At 52.6% G+C, this 17,756-nt stretch overlaps 1 protein-coding gene across 7 annotated transcripts; it reads left to right on the forward strand.

The window, feature by feature from the left end:
* The first annotated feature begins 85 nt into the window (after positions 1-85).
* On the forward strand, positions 86-17,725 carry LOC118507697 (E3 ubiquitin-protein ligase hyd). Of its 7 annotated transcripts, none has more exons than XM_036046556.1 (18): positions 86-166; positions 1,250-1,767; positions 2,463-3,254; positions 4,062-4,474; positions 4,556-5,750; positions 5,824-8,566; positions 8,675-9,167; positions 9,334-9,815; positions 9,887-10,079; positions 10,342-10,434; positions 10,596-11,839; positions 11,912-12,275; positions 12,361-12,572; positions 12,864-14,443; positions 14,542-14,751; positions 14,839-14,986; positions 15,074-15,304; positions 15,395-17,725. In XM_036046556.1, the coding sequence occupies exons 2-18, from the start codon at positions 1,706-1,708 to the stop codon at positions 15,605-15,607; spliced, it is 10,668 nt and encodes a 3,555-aa protein (XP_035902449.1). In that variant the 5' UTR covers positions 86-166; positions 1,250-1,705; the 3' UTR covers positions 15,608-17,725. The 7 variants fall into 7 exon arrangements, with proteins under 7 accessions (XP_035902449.1, XP_035902444.1, XP_035902446.1 ...); XM_036046552.1 differs by adding an exon at positions 263-319 and having other exon boundaries at positions 117-166; positions 10,596-12,275; XM_036046551.1 differs by having other exon boundaries at positions 10,596-12,275.
* The last annotated feature ends 31 nt before the right edge of the window (positions 17,726-17,756 follow it).

The raw sequence follows: 17,756 nt of genomic DNA on the forward strand, positions 1-17,756 counted from the left end.
CGATCCGAAAAAATGTATCTTCAAACGGAACGGATCGTAATGAATCGCATTCGGAACATGTGCCTGGAGCAGCCAGTTCCCAGAACGATTTGTTACCATCCCTACAAAATTCACACATCGTGCACGGGTTCTGTTCGAAGGTGTTGAGATAGATAGCGAAAAAAAGGTGATATGGCAGCTGAAATAGCTTAAATAGCATAAAAATTTGTTGCTCTATTTGTTAAGCATTAAGTCCGTGTGTTATATTGTGCGAATCTTGTAGCTTGCCTTCGTTTTTTGGAGACCGTATTTGATGCCGTAGCTAGTCGGAGGGATAGAGGTAAGAAGACAGCCAGGAAGGGGCGCATAACTTGTGCTTACGAGTGGCACCCATCAGAGAAAGGAATATTTAAGAAACTCGTAGAATCCGGAATAGGTACGCGGGTAACCATGGCCATGCGACGTAGACACGCCCGGCTGGCCTACGTAGCCATTTAGGTCCACTGAGAACACCAGCAAGATTCGGGGAAGCAACGTTGGACAGTGTGTTGGTAGTAGTGGTGTATCCGCAAGCGCTACCATCCTGGCGGCAATGGTCAAAAATGGATGATGGCGGAGTGACTGGTTCGTAGAAAAATCATTCCTCAACGTACGGAAGATTTGTTTGGATTTGCACCGGGGTTAAAATTTGGGGCCGGTTTAGACGAAAGCAAAGGCGTGTTAGCTGGTTCTGGTGAATTGCACAGTCATACAAGTAGAAGACATGGGAGTAGGGGGGCTCTTTTTCCATGCAACAAAATGTTCACCCAACAGGGTAAGCTATGAACGTGTGCTGCCAAAGCTAAACCTGGATCTTTATTGCGTGTGTGCCCAAGAGTAAATGTACAAATGTACTTTCTGATTTTTCACCAAGAAGTAGATCATTCCATAGCGAGGAACAAGCAAAAAAGAAACAGAAAAAGCCGAGAATTGCACATCGAGGAAACGGATTATTGACAGAGGTAGGGAAGAAAAGAGATAAGAACAATAATAGTAAGAAGTGTAGCAGGGAGTCTGGATGCGCGTTTCGGTGTCCGCACCGGAAAATCCGGAGCGTGCGGTAGGAAGAAGAAGAACGAGGCAAGCAAGCAAGAAAACGGTTCTTTTTCGGTGGTCGTCGACACTCGTCGCTACGTGTGCGCGAGTGTGGCTGTGTTCGTGTGTAGCGAAGACGGAGGATCGAAATCGAGAGCCGTGTGTCAAAGAAAATAATGTAATTTCTGTTTTCTAGTGTGAGTGAAACAGAGCACAGGACGTCAGTGCGACGGCTAGCGAGCGAGCGTGTGTGTGTGAGTGTGTGCGCGAGCGTGTTTGTGCATGCTCTTCACCGTGTGTCACTGACATATGCAGTGGCAACACAGTGCTGGGAGGAAGAAGAGCGCCGCAGTAGTACCGCAGACCCAGTTCAACAGCGGAGTGTTGTGTGAATTGGTGGTGTTCCGGAAAAGTACTGTGTAGTGTGCAGACAAGAACAACGTTCGTCCACCGCATTATTGGTTCAATCAGTGAAGTCAACTTGTTGGAACGCGTGTCGTAGCTGGAGACAGATTCTGTCGATGAAGCAATCAAACGGGCTGCGGCACTACAGTACGACATTATCTCATAAATGAGAACGGACCGCGGCAGCAGAGTGAGCATTAGCGAAATCGTGCAGCAGCATTAAGCAGCAAAAGTCTCACTCGACAAGATGTCGACATTACATTTTGTCGTACATCCACTCCCTGGAACAGAGGATCAGCTTAACGACAGGTAAGGGGTTGTTCCGCAAGGTACATAGCAAATATTCACATTCGGCAAAGTGCTGTATAACCCTACTCAATCGCCAAACAAGCAGTGCCAAGCTTTCTCATGTCCGCCATTGTGGTGTACAGGTGGTAGGTACAGTTAGCACAGTCGGTCGGTACCGTTCACGGTCGTTGCATAAAAGCGATCTTAAAACACGAGGTCGCAGCAACAACCTGGAAGATGGGTTGAAAGGATTATTGACACCCATGCTTATCATCTGCACGGAACATTCATCCCCTAGCGATTTTCCGTAAAATGCGATGATAGTTCTCAGTAGCAAAAAAAAAAAAAAGGTACAGCGAGCTGTCAGATGTATATGACAGCGCCTCCTTGGATTGGATAGTTATTTCCCCGTCTCTTTCATACCTGTACGTTCTGTGTTCAGTTGGCATCCAACATCATGATATTCTACCCTACATGTGCGTGCTTGTTCACCGTGGCGTCACCGTGGGGTGGTAGTATGGCCTTTTTTTTTTTGTTATATTTATGCATTAACTATCATGCATTGCATGAATAATGTTGTGCAAATTAAAACATAAGGATATTTATTTATTTATTTATATTTCTAGTCAGACGGCTTGACACTGTTTTGAGAAAACATAAGGATATGCTGGGTAGAAAAAGTGTTTTATACTTTCATTATCTTTTTTTTTTTTTAGAATACGAGACGTGGCTGATAAAATCAACAAATATGGTGTCCAAACGCTACCCGGGCTACAGTCACTGAAAGTCCCAGTGAAACAAATTGTCATCGGACCGGCACATCTCGGTATCCTGCTCGAGGATGGACGTGCCTTCCGGGTTGCCTTTTCCATCATACCCGAACGGTTGGATCTCAGTAAACAGGACGCTTCGAAGGCTGGCGGTACCGGTGGTAGTGGCGGTGGCGGCGGAGGAGGTGGCGGAGGCGGCGGTCCCGGTGGTGGTGGTGGTGGTAGCGGTGGAGGAGGAGGTGGTGGAAATCAATCTTCGAATCAGTCAAACAACAACTCCAAAAGCACGCCTACCTCCCGTCAGTGTCGGTCCCGTACGCGCATCATGCGCACCAGCAGCTCGGTCCGTGCCGGCAGCGGCTCGCAGGGATCCGGTTCGCGCAGCACGGGTGTTATTATGGGCGGTGGATCGTCTGGCAGCCGATCGATCGTATCCGTGCCGGCCCCGTTCGTGCCGGAAGAGCTGGTAGCGCAGGCACAGGTGGTACTGCAAGGCAAGAGCCGCAACTTGATCATCCGTGAGCTGCAGCGCACCAACCTGGACGTGAATCTGGCCGTGAACAATCTGTTGTCGCGCGATGACGAGGGTGGCGATGATACGGAGGAGGGCAGCGACAATTATGTGGCGGAGGATTTGATCTCCCTGCTGGACGGTGGCTTCCATCCGGACAGCAGCGTTATCATTGACGCGGAAGCCATGTTTACCGACGATGTGTTTGGATTTTCCAACATTCGAAAGTAAGTATTGCGTTCAACTATCTCATTATCCAATATATTAGTTTTTTGGCGGATGGGCAGTAAGGATAGAGTTTTTGGGTATGGATGGATAGGTGTATTTCAAAAAGGAACAAGTTGTACATTCAAAATTACGCTTCCGATAGGTTGTGGGGTAAGAATGCCGCCCGGAGATACATAGTAAAAATGTGTTTGATGTTGGTGTAACATGTAGATACGATTTGCTTACGAGAACTCTTCATCCAATTAACCGAAGATCCTGCAGATTCAAAGATCGTACATATTACTTTTGCATAGAAATTGTAGAACGATGGTGTACTATTCCATTACTCATTCCGTTTTCATCAGAACGCATTGTAATGCAATGTACGATACGTCATGCATGACTCAACAAAGTGTCCGGCCTTGGATAAAATCTTTACTTTTCAAACACTAACTATCCAGGTGTCAGATATGTCAAGATATCTAGGCTCGATTGCCGGATGCAAGTTTAAATACTAAAATATTAGTTCTATAATTGTATTTAGTCCTGGCGTTTGACTTCCGTTTGATTGAAAAGTATCGAAGTTTGAAGTGTTTGCCGTTTAGCATCACTAAATTGGTGATTTTTTGTTCTGCATTGAAATGAAATGTATATTAAGAGATCGTGTGGCGATGGGTTGAGTAGCTTGAATTGCAGTATCAGGGACAGAAGGGTGAATTTTGAATGTACATTTTGGAAATTGTTAATCTATTTCGGCCCTCTGGATCCATAAGTCTAACATGTATGTACATTTTTCGTCGTTCGATTGTTTCATTCGCTGAAACTAGTTTGATGTTATACAGTCGTGCCCGTAGCGAACGAAATCAAAACAATTCATCATCTGGCGGAGGTGGTGGAGCCGGCGGCGGTTCCGGTGGTGCAACCGGATCGGCAGGAAGCGGCAACGACGGTACCGCATCCGGAAGCCGCTCGGGTGGCGGAGGCGGCAGTCAGTCCGGAGCGGGCAATGGCGGTGGTGGAGGCGCCGGTTCGTCGGCGGTTATTTCTGGCAGTGCACAGTCGGGCAGTGGCAGCTCATCCGGGGGAGCCGGCGGTGGACCCTCTGGCGTGTCCGGTGGCTCGGGTCTCAACAGTGCGGAACGCGAAGGCTTTGGACGATGGCGCGACCGGCAATACTTTGGACCGCGTCGTTGGTTCCAAGGAGGAAGGGAAGACGTATGGGAGAAGGAAGCGGGTGGTGGTAGGTGTACAGTTTGCGGTACATTTTAAGGAAATTACAATTACAAATGTTTTATTTTTCCTTTTTTTGCTTGCTCTTCAGATTCAAAAAAGAAGGACTATTCATCCGGCTATCCGCTGTGGGTGTCGGATGAGATGGAACCATGGCCGGAGAAGGATCATGCGGTGCGCTTTACAGAAATTGCCTCACTCTACTCGGAGTTTATAGGCGTGACCGCCCGCGGCGAAATACATCAATGGCGGTGGGCCGACGCCGAACCGTACCGTAGCAATGACGCAGCGAACGTGCACCATCCGAAGACGATTCCGCTGAATCTGTTGTACGAAAAGGTGACGCACATATCGGCCACCCTTATCCGCTGTTCCGTAGCCACCGAAAGTGGTCGCATCGCTACCTGGATGGACGAGTTGCTTGGTTACGCCGGCAACAAGCTCGAGCACAGCGCCACCAACTATCCCGAGTTCGCACTCGATCGAATAGTGTCGCTGCACACCTGCACGCTGTACACGGTGGCGCGCACGGAAAGTGGCGAGCTCTTCTGGTGGGGTGTGCTGCCATTTGGGCAGCGCAAACGCCTCTGGGACAAGTATCAGGCGAAGGCAAAGAAACCGGTCCGGCCCAGTCTGAACGCGCCGGAGGTGACGGTCGGGGCGCAGGTGTGCATGAAAAGCTGCCCCATGTATCAGCACGGTGCAATCGGATTTACCATCTCGAACGGTGTACCGAAAGTGGGGCAGCTGATGAATGCGGCCTGGGAATTTACGAAGGTATGCCGGTTTAAGCTGCTTTCCATGTCCACGCTATCGCAGCAGCTAGCTGCCAGCCAGCAGGGCGGAAGCGCCGGTGCATCGAGCGGTTCGGTGGGTGGAAGTGGTTTGGGCACAAGCGCGACCCTTTCCAACAGCGGTATGGCCGGCTCGTTGGGTGCCGGGTCGAACGCAAACGGTGGACTAGGATCGCAAAGCTCGTCCGTCACGTTATCGGGAGGGATGGGTGGAATTTTGGACAAAGATTCCAAGGGTGGTGGGACCTCTGCCTCCGCAGCATCTAGCGGTGGTGGTAGTGCGTCCGGTTCGGGAGGCGTTTCCTCTTCAAAGCAAGGGGCAGGCAACAATAAGGAATCGGCCGATCGCATCGATATGCCGCCACCGCCTTCGCCTGCTTCTAGTACGTGCAGCGACACGGGCAGTGTGACCAATTCTCACAAACGTCCCAAGCGCATGACACCGAAGGAAGAGCCAGATCCCAAGAAGGACGAAGAACAGTGGCTGCTGAAGTAAGTACCGTAAATTGATCGTAGTGCCCTGTAAAGTTGGCACTAACGCGTGTGCGTTTCCGTTTCGTTGTAGGGACGTAATATTCGTCGAAGATGTGCGCTCTGTTCCGATTGGACGCGTGCTAAAGGTGGACGGTGACTTTGCCGCTGTCAAGTTTCCTCCGCCGCCGGGATCGGGTGGTGGTAGCTCCCTGTCCTCGTCGAACAATAGTGGCAGCAATAGTAAAGACAAGTTTGACGACAGCATCGAAGCTTGGCAGGACTGCCGGTTGCTGCGGAAGGACGATTTGCAGGTGATCAAATCGGCAGCGACACCCCGCGTGCCGGATTGCTTCCAAAAGATACCGCGCCGCATTGTGCTCAACCCATCGGCACCGTCCAGCAGCGGCAGCAGTGAGGCAATCGGTGGTACCTCTCAGCTCCTAACGATTGCGGTCGATCCGAAGGGCATTCATGGCATTATGAAAACGGCCAACAATCGACTGCACTACTCGCTGTTTAACCTGAACACTGGCCGGCAGGAGCAGGACAGCGTATTCCCTACAGACATCGGCTCGTTCCTCGGCGCTTCGATGCAGGACGTTTCGCTGACGTGCGTCGGTGACAACAGCTCGGACAGTGTACTGCTACTCCGCGACGGCAACAACACGCTCTATCCGATGGCAAAGGATTGCGTCGATGCTATACGCGACCCGAGCTGGCTCGACCTTCCGCCGATAAAGTGCATTGCGGCAGCTTCGCTCACATTACCGTCGGTGGGCGTGAATCTAAAATCACAGGTAGCGCTGGTGGTGCTAGCGCCCGAGCAGCAACTGCTCATGTCGAAGATATTGCGCTGCGACATCGACGGTGTACGACAGCTGCTCGGTCACATTGCGGCCGACGGACCGGAGCAGATGAGAAGCTCGCTGGCCTCAATTTTGGCGGAGCACACGGACGGGAATCGAAACATCATCCATGCCTGCATTAGCATGTGCTCGCCGACGTCAAACCGGGAGCCCGACTTTGTCACCACCGGCAGTGGTGGTGGTGGTGGTGGTTCTAATGGGAACGGTGGCGCATCGAACAGCGGCAACAGTTCGTCAGCGGGAGGCAGTAATGCTGGCGCAGGCCTCGAACCGATCAATGTCATCACGAACACGATCATAGGCAACCGGCCGGTTAGCATTCGAGAGATAATGCGCCGAAACGTAAGCAACCGTGAGCTGGTGGATAATGCTGGCGGCAGCAGCAGTGGCAATGCAATCGTTTCCAACAGTGTGCAGAACGCTTTGGCCGGTGTTCCAGGTGCGTCTGGTGGTGAAGAGCCACCGGTGCTGGCTGGGAACTCAATGCCCGTAGTGTACTGGCCCACTGAGTACGATCCGACGAGCGGTGATGAGGACAGTCTCGGTGGTGGGCTTAACAGTGTAATGGGCGGCTCGTCCGGAAGCCACCAGCAGCAGCAGCAGCAGCAGCATTCTGGAGCATCCCAGGCGATCTTCACTGCCCAAAAATCATTAGCCTCGATTCCGGAAACGTACGTGTCCGATCCTAACGAGCGTCGGCAGAACGCTCAGCTCGTGTTGCAGCTGCTCTGCGAAAGCCCTGTGCTGCAGCCACATTTGCGCACGCTGCTGAGCGCTAAGGACGCGCAGGGCCAAACGCCGTTCATGCTGGCCGTTACATGCCGTGCGTATCAGGCAGGCATCACGGTGTTTAAAGCGATACAGAAAATTGCCAACGGTGACGAGGCGGTGCGAGATTCGATGATCTTCCCGCCCGGCTCGTCACCCGATCAGTCCCCACTCGGGATACTGTGCTGCAACGACACGTGCTCGTTCACCTGGACCGGAGCGGACCACATCAATCAGGACATCTTTGAGTGCCGTACCTGCGGCTTGACCGGGTCGCTCTGCTGCTGCACCGAGTGTGCCAAGGTGTGCCACAAAGGACACGACTGCAAGTTGAAGCGCACCTCGCCCACGGCGTACTGCGATTGTTGGGAAAAGTGCAAGTGCAAGGCATTGATCGCCGGTAACCAATCGAAGCGGCACGACCTCCTATGCAAGATGGCGGCGGAGACGGATCTCGTAACGCGCTTTAATTCGCGCGGCGAATCGATCCTACTGTTCCTTATACAAACGGTCGGTCGACAGATGGTGGAGCAGCGCCAGTACCGGGCGACATCGCGCGTACGCTCAACGTCATCCGGCAATGCGCGAAAAACACCCAACCTCGAACCGGACAACGAGATGCCAGAGCACAACCTGGAACCGCCGCGGTTCGCCCGGAAGGCGTTGGACCGTTTGCTCAACGACTGGCCAGCTGTGCGTGCGATGATCATGACGGGGGCCGAGAACGAGAAACCGATCGTACCGAACGCGAACCAGCAACCGTTCTACGACGACGACAACCAGCAGGTGTATCTGCAGTCGCAGAGCGGCACCTCGCTGCTGGACAAGTTTACGCACAGCTTAATTGTCCGGTGCAGCAGTGATCCGTTGGAAAAGTTGCTGATGACACTCGTGCACGAGCTGCAGAACGATTCGATCCCGGGACGTGTGGAGGAAGCCCAGAAAGTGGCCCGCCGTTTCGTGCGTTCCGTGGCCCGCGTGTACGTGATATTCAGCATCGAGCGGTTCCAAAACCCGGAGAAGCAACGCAACTCAACCACGCAGACGAAGCATCTGCAAGCGTATCGACGCGTGTTTACGGCACTGTTCAAATTTGCCATCGAAGAGCTGGTGGAGATAGCGGACGCACTGATCACCCCGGTACGGCTGGGCGTAGTGAAGCCTATCGCGCCGTTCAACTTGTCCTCGAACAATATTGACGTGAGTAGTTGCAATTGCTGTTTCGCAATGTTCGCACGAGCCGACGAGCGACAAGCGAGAGGATTGGTAACATTTTTCGTTTTATTTGGGTTTTTTCTCCCCCTACAGAGCACTGATGAATTGTTTTCAGTCGAGCCGTTAGCACCGCCGACGAATCGCTCCAGTGCAGCGGGCATTGCCCAGATTACTAGCAACACGGCCAACGTGCACCTCGGAGTGGTGGACCCGATGGACAGTGAGCGTTCGTCGTCCGGGTTTATTTCGCGCATCAACATTCGTCTGGGTGATATCGAGGACAATAACGATGCGGACGCGTTGGTGCAGGACGACGGTGAAACGTCGGAGCAGGAAGATATGGCGGAACGGGAGCAGCCACCGCCGCGACGCTCCACCTCGATACGGCCGGTCACGAGTGCGGCGTCCATGAATGCCGAAGAGGAATCGCAGGATTTGTTGCGCAGCGAGGAGAATGCCCAGGGCGAGAGTGATAACGAGTTCAACTTCCACGAGGCAGAAACCGAATCCGATTCGGACGACAATCAGAGCACGCAGGACGCGCAGCGAAGCGTTCAGACGGGAGCGACGGCCGGTTCGGATACAGGTGAAGATCCTGTTTCTCTTTTAGTTTTGTTTACATGAAAATATCCTCGCTATCCCGGAAAGCGGCGACCAGTAATGCTCACCCCAAATGACTGAAATGAACGCTTTCCGGGAAGTGCGCCGGGCGATTGTGGTGGTTGATGTTTAAATGGTTCCACAACTTGCAGGGCTAAACTCTTTGCTGTTCGACAACGAAGATGATTCGGGCGATTCGACCCAGCCGGACGATGAAGGATCGGAGGATGGCGAAAGCGACGACCAGTCCACGGTGGATTTCAATTTGAACGACGATCAGCTCGAGCGCCGCCAGACACCGGGTGGTGGCAACCAGCGCAACAACCTTGCCCCACAATCGATGCAGTGGGCGATACGCAGCCGCGAAACGACGGCACCGGAGCGTGTCCGCTTGACCGCGGGCAGTTCCAACCTGGTGTTTATCGATCCGAGTTCGTTGCGTCGGTCGACTACCGCTGTTACGACCGCGCAGCAGCAGGAATCGCCTACGATGACCACCACGGCCAGTGCGCTGGCCCGGGCGTTCGGTATCATATTGCGACAAATTTCCGACCTGATTGGTATGTTGCCCACCAGCATCAGTGGTTCCTCGTCCGTGCTGGACGTGACTCATCAGGATGCTGTACAGCTGCAGGTACGTTTGCCCGACCTCGTCGTACGTTTGCGGTCGGAGGGTTAATCTCCTCTTTGTTTTCTCTCCCGCAGATGTACGTTGAGAAGCGGTTGAAACTTACGTGGGAGTGGATACTAACCGTGATGGAAGCGACCGAAGCTCAGTTGCGCTTCGGTGCTTCACTGACTGATTCCACCGATCCTTCGCATCCGCTGCATCCGCTCAACATTCCGTCTTCATCCAGCACCAGTGAAGCAACTCCGTCCGCTATGATCGGCGTGACTGGTAAGTGTCGTCGCTAGCGAAAAGTGTGTTAAAAATGTGTTAGCACAAAATCTTTGCACATCGAAGCATTTGTTTGCTTGAAAGCAACCCAGGCCTTTCCACGAGAAGAAGAAAAAAAAGGTTTCTCTTCCGATGATGGGCACACGTTTCCAAAGAAAAAACGTGCATTGAACGTGGGGGTCATTGCGACTTGTAACTAATTATCCCCCCCCCCCCCCCCCCCTTGTATTTTCCCTTTTGTCTTCGCTTTGTGTATTTCCAGCAGGCAGAAGTAGAGCCACGATTAGCACGCTGGGCACAGCGACCACAGCGCGTAACCTGGGCTTTGCTGATAGCGACCGCAGTGCGCGAGATGGTACGTTGTGTATTTGGATTGTATAAGAATCCCTCCTTAACCCAGGAAAAATAGTGCAAAAGATGCTATGACTTCCAAGAGCTTCCACACTTTTGATATGGCTTGAAGGATAAAAACCGGGCTTGTGTCATGTAATCAATGGCTTATCGTTTTCCCTACAGGTGGCTCTTCTATGACGGCAGACTCGGAATCCAGCAGGCGCGATTTTCTCACCTACTGCCTTTCGTTGATGCGTGCGCATAACTCCGAGCACCGCGACTCGTTGCCCGTGCTGGATGTGACGGCCCTGCGCCATGTGGCCTACGTGCTCGATGCCATCCTGTTCTATATGCGCGCAACGAACGATTGTGATCTCGATCGTACCACGAACGGGTCAAACGTGTGGGACGATCAGGATGAGAACGAAAACGAAGAAACGGAAGAGGACATATCCGCTTCCATCGTGATGGATACCGATTCGGTGGACGAGGACATGCTGAGCCGCCCGTCGCTCGGTCGACGACACTCATTCTTCCAGCGGTCGGATTCAACGCTCTGCCTCGGCTGCCCCGCGCCGGATCCGTTCAATACACCATTGATCGAAGCGTTACCGTTGGCGGACCAGCCGCACCGTCTACAGCCGACGGCAAAGCGCGAGGATCTGTTTGGCATGCCGAAGTGGCCGATCACGCTTGCACCGGGTGCCGCCAGCGGTACGCCACATCCATCCAATGCCGCCTATCCAGGTTCGTCGGAGGGTATCGCCGTGGCGTCGAGTTCGTCCGCCGGCGGTGCCACAAATCTGGAGCTACCTCCCGTTCGGCTTAGTTTGTCGTCCTCGATACGGCACGAAATGAGCAACAACCAAGCGGCCACGGGCATCATCGTCGACCCGTCGGAAAGCTTGTATACCGAGTCGCAGCAGCAGCAACACACCAGTCAAGATCACACCGTAGCTTTTATCGATGGAGGTGTTACACAAACCACTACTTCACCGCCCAGCACGGACTCCCGTGTGCGGGTAGAAATTTCTCTTCCCGTAGGAATTTATCAAGCTGCGGCGAGCAGCAGCAGCAGCGGCGGCACGACGGCATCGGTTGGAAACGGATCATCAACCAAACAGCAGCAGCAGCAGCAGCAGGAGCTTGACGTCGGCGGTGGCGGCAGCACGGCACCAACAACGAAAGCTGGTGAAACGCATTCGCCCAAGCCGCCGCCACCACCACCACCACCCGTAAGCGGGGGAAACAACAACAGCAGTAGCAGCAGTAGTAGCGGCGGCAGTAGCGGAAGCGTTCCCCCCACCTCTACCGGTGGCACTAGCAACACGTCGGCCTCACCGTTCTCGGAGGTGTACTACAAAAAGAACCGACTGTTCTATCTGAAGAGCAACAACAAGTACAGCGAAGAGTCCGACGTCGATGAAGTGAGTATCAGCTCGGATGAGCCACAGGACTTGTCGCAATCGTCGATTAAAATCGATGTCGATACGGATCAGGATCACGATGAGCTGTCGGAGTCGGATTCGGAGGATTCGTCGCGGCACCACTCCTCGACGACGGCGGCCAAGCGCCAGAAGCTGGACGATGCCGCCGGAGGTGGCGATATGGGTGGTTGCGTTGGTGGAAGCAATACAACCGCCACCACCACCACCGTCGCTCTCACGATGTCGCTACAACAAGGTGGAAGCAACAGCAGCAGCGACGGTGCGCCGGTTGGCCAACAACAGCAGCAGCAGTCATCGCAGCCGGAACAGCCCGCGTCAGCTATACGCCCACCGATCATTGTTGCCCGGCGAAAGGTAGCGGCCGGTTCGGGTGCCGGCGCCGGCTCCACACTGGACGCATCATCGGTTGCCCTTGGTAAGTGTGAACGATGCATCATTGTGTTTCACCGTTCACCCTGGTTTACTAATTTGTTGCTCCATTGGTTCACACTTCAATGCAGGACAAGGATCCGTTTCGTCGGACGTTGTGATGGGAAGCGAACAGCAGCAGCAGCAGCAGCAGATGGGCGGTAGCGGAGCGCCGTCGTCCTCGTCTTCCTCGGGACTGTCAGTATCGTTCGCGAATCCGCTGGTAACGATCGGCAATGCACCGGCAGGGACATCTCCCGGCAAAAGCGTTATTGTTCGTGCTGGCCCCTCATCATCCTCTACGGTAAGTGGTTACTGGGTGCGCAAACAAACGATGCCCCCAATTGAGCTTCACAGATAGCGAAGGAAGTTGTTGAAAAGTCGTGCATTTCCTTTCACTTACTGCTCATAGATTATGGCGCGTGGTCGCGCCATACTTTCCGATGACCTCTAGTGGGTAAGCGTTTGTTTAGCTAGAGGACAGATACGAAGTGAACACCACCTTACACGCAACCGTTTGTTGTGTACATACGCGATCGGTCGCTCGCGCACGGTTCGATGTTGCTATATGCTGTTTTCTCTTGGTGTCTTTTAGATGTTTGCTGCAGGCGGCGCCACTATCGGCAGCAGTAGCAGCGGCAACTCCGTCGATCTGATCCAATCGGCCGAGGCAATGGATATACAGGAAATCTCGGCCCACGTCACGGTCGAAACGACACCGAACGTGCTGCCGACCGCTGTGCAGCCAGAAATGCCACCACGCGGCATCTATCTGCGCGGTTCGTCCGCCATGTCGTCGTCGATTCTGTCCGACATACTGTTGGGCCGCTGGCGCTTGTCGCTGATTCTGTTTGCACGCGTCTTCCTCGAAGACGTTGGCGTCGAGCCGGGCAGCGTCATCTACGAGCTGAACGGATTCCCCGTGAAGGAGACCAAGTTCCGGCGCTACATGGAGAAGCTGCGCTGCACGACGCAGAAAGATCTGACGTTGCTAAAGATGGAGCGCAACAGGGCGGCACTGCTGACGCAAACGTTCAAGGAGCTTAACGTGCTGTACAACAACCGGCGGGTGCAGCAGCCGCTCGTGTTTAATCGCGTGAAGGTCACGTTCAAAGATGAGCCGGGCGAGGGTTCGGGTGTGGCGCGCAGCTTCTACACCGCGATCGCCGAAGCGCTGCTGGCGAACGAGAAGCTGCCACCGCTCGATGTGGCACAAACGCCAACCAAGTACGGTGCGGGACCGTTCAACAGCATGCTGCGGCATCGTGGCAGCAGCAGCAGCAGTAGCGGTGGTGCTGGTGCAGGAAGCGGAAGCTCGGGCGTTGGAGGCGGCGGTGTGGGTGGAGGCAGTAGCGCACAGGGTGGCGGTATCGGTGGGGGAGGTAGTGGCAGTGGTAGCAGCTCTCGCCGTGGGCTCTCCAGCAAACAGCCGCTGTGGCGCCCGAATCGTGAATCTCGCAAAACGCTCAACTACGATGCGCGTCCCTTCCGGCCGGCCAGCGAACAGAATGTGGCGGCTAGTGGTGGGGGGGCAGGTGGCGGAGGTGGTGCCAGTCCCCCCACCCTGCTGAACGTTGGGGAAATATTTTCCGTCCAGCAGCAGCAGCTAGGCGATCGGCTTTATCCAAAGGTACAACTGCAGCATCCGAACAATGCTGCGAAGATTACGGGCATGCTGCTGGAGCTGCCCCCCACCCAGGTGCTGCATCTGCTGGCGTCGGATGAAAATTTGCGCCAGCGGATCAGTGAAGCGGTCGAGATCATTGTGCAGCGCCAGCGGTTAGAGATGGACAACCTCTCCAACGGCGGCGGTGGCCAATCGTCCTCATCAGCGCCGGGGGGCGGTGCTGGTGGATCGTCGGTGGCACAGGGTGGACAAGGTTCCTCGTCGCTTGGCGGCTCGGTTTCGTTGGCGGGCGGAGCCGTTGGATCGTCGGGATCAGCGGGCACCACCGGTGGCGATCAGGTTGGTGTTACGGCGGGCAGCGGCGGATACAGCAGCATGACAGGGCAAGGCACAAGCTCGTTAGCGAAAAAGTGTACCCCGGTGTTGCTGCTGGATGACTGTCAGATGGATGCGCCCTTGTTCTACACGCCGGGCAAGCGCGGCTTCTACAGCCCCCGGCAGGGCTATCCTTCCAGCGAACGGATGAATGCGTTCCGCAATGTGGGCAGGTAAGGCTTGATCGTGTGTGTGTGTGTGCATCCTATCGACCGCATGAGCGACGACTCAAAACCTCCGATTCTCTCGCACGTTTATTCACTTCGCGCAGGTTGATTGGATTGTGCTTGCTACAGAATGAGCTGTTCCCGCTGTTCCTGCAACGGCACGTACTGAAGTTCATTCTCGGCCGACAGATTCGCTTCCACGATTTGGCATTCTTCGACCCGGTGCTGTACGAATCGCTGCGCCAGCTAATCAAGGACTCGCAAACCAAAGCGGGCGGCATCAGCATGCTGCAGAGCCTTGAAATGAACTTTGTGTAAGTTTGCGTTGTTTGTTTGTTGATGGCTGCTGTTGTGTTTAAACACGGGCAATTAATGTGTGCTTTTGCTTCTAAACCCGAAAGGATTGACCTCATGCTGGAGGAAGGGTCGGGAACGGTGGAGCTGGTACCGGGTGGACGCGACATTCAGGTCAACGAGCACAATGTGTACGACTATGTGCGCAAATACGCCGAGTATCGTATGATCAAAACGCAGGAAAAGGCGTTGGAAGTAAGTGGAGTTAACAAACTTGATTCTAAACCGGAGGGAGAGCATTAACTTTAATACGCACTTGTTTGTTGCTTCCACTCCGACCAGGCCATTCGTTCTGGAGTGTTCGACGTCCTGCCCGACACGGCATTGGATCAACTGACGGCGGAAGATTTGCGGCTGTTGCTGAACGGTGTCGGCGATATTCACGTGGCCACGCTCATCTCCTACACGGCGTTCAATGACGAATCGAACGAACCGAGCGACAAGCTGACGAAATTCAAGCGCTGGCTCTGGAACGTGGTGGAAAAGATGACCAACCTCGAGAGACAAGATTTGGTAAGCTGACACAGCATGCATGTGCAAGGCTGATTGTTTCGATTTTTGTTTTGACGCTTAATGCTCCCCCCCCCCCCCCTTTTGCTGCAGGTGTATTTCTGGACTGGTTCACCAGCGCTTCCCGCTTCCGAGGAAGGATTCCAACCGATGCCATCGGTGACCATACGCCCGGCCGACGATTCGCATCTGCCGACAGCGAACACCTGCATCTCCCGGCTGTATATTCCGCTCTACTCGAGCAAGGCCGTCTTGCGGCACAAGCTTCTGCTAGCGATCAAAACAAAGAACTTTGGCTTTGTGTAAAAGTATGTGAGCGAGAGGACAGTCAGGGAGAGCTAAGCGAGGGACGGACCGACTAGGTGTGGGGGAGACTAGGCATACTAAAGTAAGCAGCGCGCACTACGACGAAAAAAATGGGGGAAAAGCGTGTTTCCTTAAATATGCAAACGCCTGCTCTCGAACCAGAATATAGGGAAGAAGTTGCGCGCGTAGCATACATACACACTAGGCAAGGCAATATTCGTAGTTTTGTTTTGTTTCTTTCGTTTGCTCTGTGGTTATAATTAACAATCGGTTTCAGATTTTCAATATTTTTCTTCTTATTCTTTCGCTCTTTTTTTATTTTAGTTTTGTGTCATTCTCGTGTGCATAGTAAACCATAGTAACAGGAACTAAGGCAACCAAGTAAGCAAGAGCGATGCACTTGCTCCTATGATTTGAACTAATGGCACATGAAAACCGATCAGCAAAATGGTAGGGGCGTAATTTTTGCGTATTATTTAGGGTGATACTAGCTTAAAAGAAGGGGGAGGGGGGGGGGGTGCATGTGTGGACCTGGCAACACACGTGAACGGTTGCTATGATGTCTCTGTTGCTACGTAACGAAGAGCCCCTATCACCCAATCCCATATTACTACACAACAGATAGGTCGATACACAGGAATTGTGAATTATGTGTGTTCTTTTGCTACGGCTTGTGTACATGCATACATTGCTCTCGTATACTTGGTGTGAATTAGAGAGAGAGAGAGTGCCCTCGATCGGTATGCAACTTTTTTTTTTGTTTAGCGTACTTTATAGATAGATACGACTTGAGTTGCGATTTGGTTTATCGCTCGAAAAACGATGGAGAGGATAGGACACGGGCATGCATATATGAGTAGCCACTACGAGTCCTATACGAGTAGGAACAACTAGTAGAGGGAGGATTGATTAGGATTACCATTACTGCTGCTACTACTACTACTACTACTACACACAGCTACGAATTAGAGGGATTAGAAGCGAGAACAGAACACACGGAAGCATGCAAATATTATAACAAAATTGATATCTTTGAATATAGATACACATATATATTTATAATCGTATATATACACAATGGCCAAAATTCGCTTACCAATACGCACCTCAGATCCCCCCCCCCCCCCACCCACACCCCACCATTATTCGGTGTTAATCCACTATTGAAAAATTGAATGGTAACTCTTCCGGTTATTCCATCTCTCGACATCCGATTCGGTTCAGTTAATTCAACCTTACCGCTGTTCCGTTGGTTTCAGCTCCATAAAATCAGTGTTTACGCAATGGTTGCAATGGAGAAGCGATATGTTCAGGCGCTTCACCAACCCGACAAATAATAGTGGACAATATGCAAAGCATCAAAGCAAGTGAGAGAGAGAGAGCGAGAGCGAGAGAACCGAAAATGGGGTTTCGCGAACAGGTGATAATAGCAGCCAGCGCAGCAACACGGATGATGAATAGACGAAGAAATGACGATTTATGTCCTATTTGTAGATAGCAAACCGGAGAGGGGGAAATCAATCGCAAGGAAAGGGAAAATGAAAATATTGTGTTTGTGTGTGTGTGTGTGTGTGTGTGTGTGTATGTGGTTTGTAAGCATTGACGACTGTTTGTTTCGATGGCTTTGTTTTACTCTTGCAAATTACCGTTCCAATTGTGCTGGAATATGTATACAAACTTCACTGAGTGTGATCGTTTCCTTCAAGATGTTTGAGTAAAGGTACCGAAACGAGAGAGAGAAGATACGGAGGGATTTTCGTTTTGGTACTGGAATTGAAGACACACATATCGTGTAAGAAACGACCCTCACTGCAATGTCGTAAGAGCGCTATAAGGTTTTCGTAAGGGGGTATCGTTTCTCAAGACCGTCGTAGCTTAAACCACAGTTACAAAGAAGCCTGAAACTAGCCTACGTGTGATTTCGTTGGCGTAACAGAACAGAGCGGATCCTCTTTTCGAGCTATAGACCGACGAAGGTATAAGTAATGAGTAAAAGGTAGAGTTTAGTTCGGCATGACGCTATTTCATACTGGAGGTAGTAGTAGTAGTGCCACACACACACAGACGGATGAGACGGTACGAAACGGTATAATAAAATTATCAATTTTATGGAATACATCCCAACTGTGTTAAAACCGCGGAAAGTTTT

This window comes from Anopheles stephensi, chromosome 2 (genome assembly GCF_013141755.1).
Source record: "Anopheles stephensi strain Indian chromosome 2, UCI_ANSTEP_V1.0, whole genome shotgun sequence".
NCBI lineage: Eukaryota > Metazoa > Arthropoda > Insecta > Diptera > Culicidae > Anopheles > Anopheles stephensi.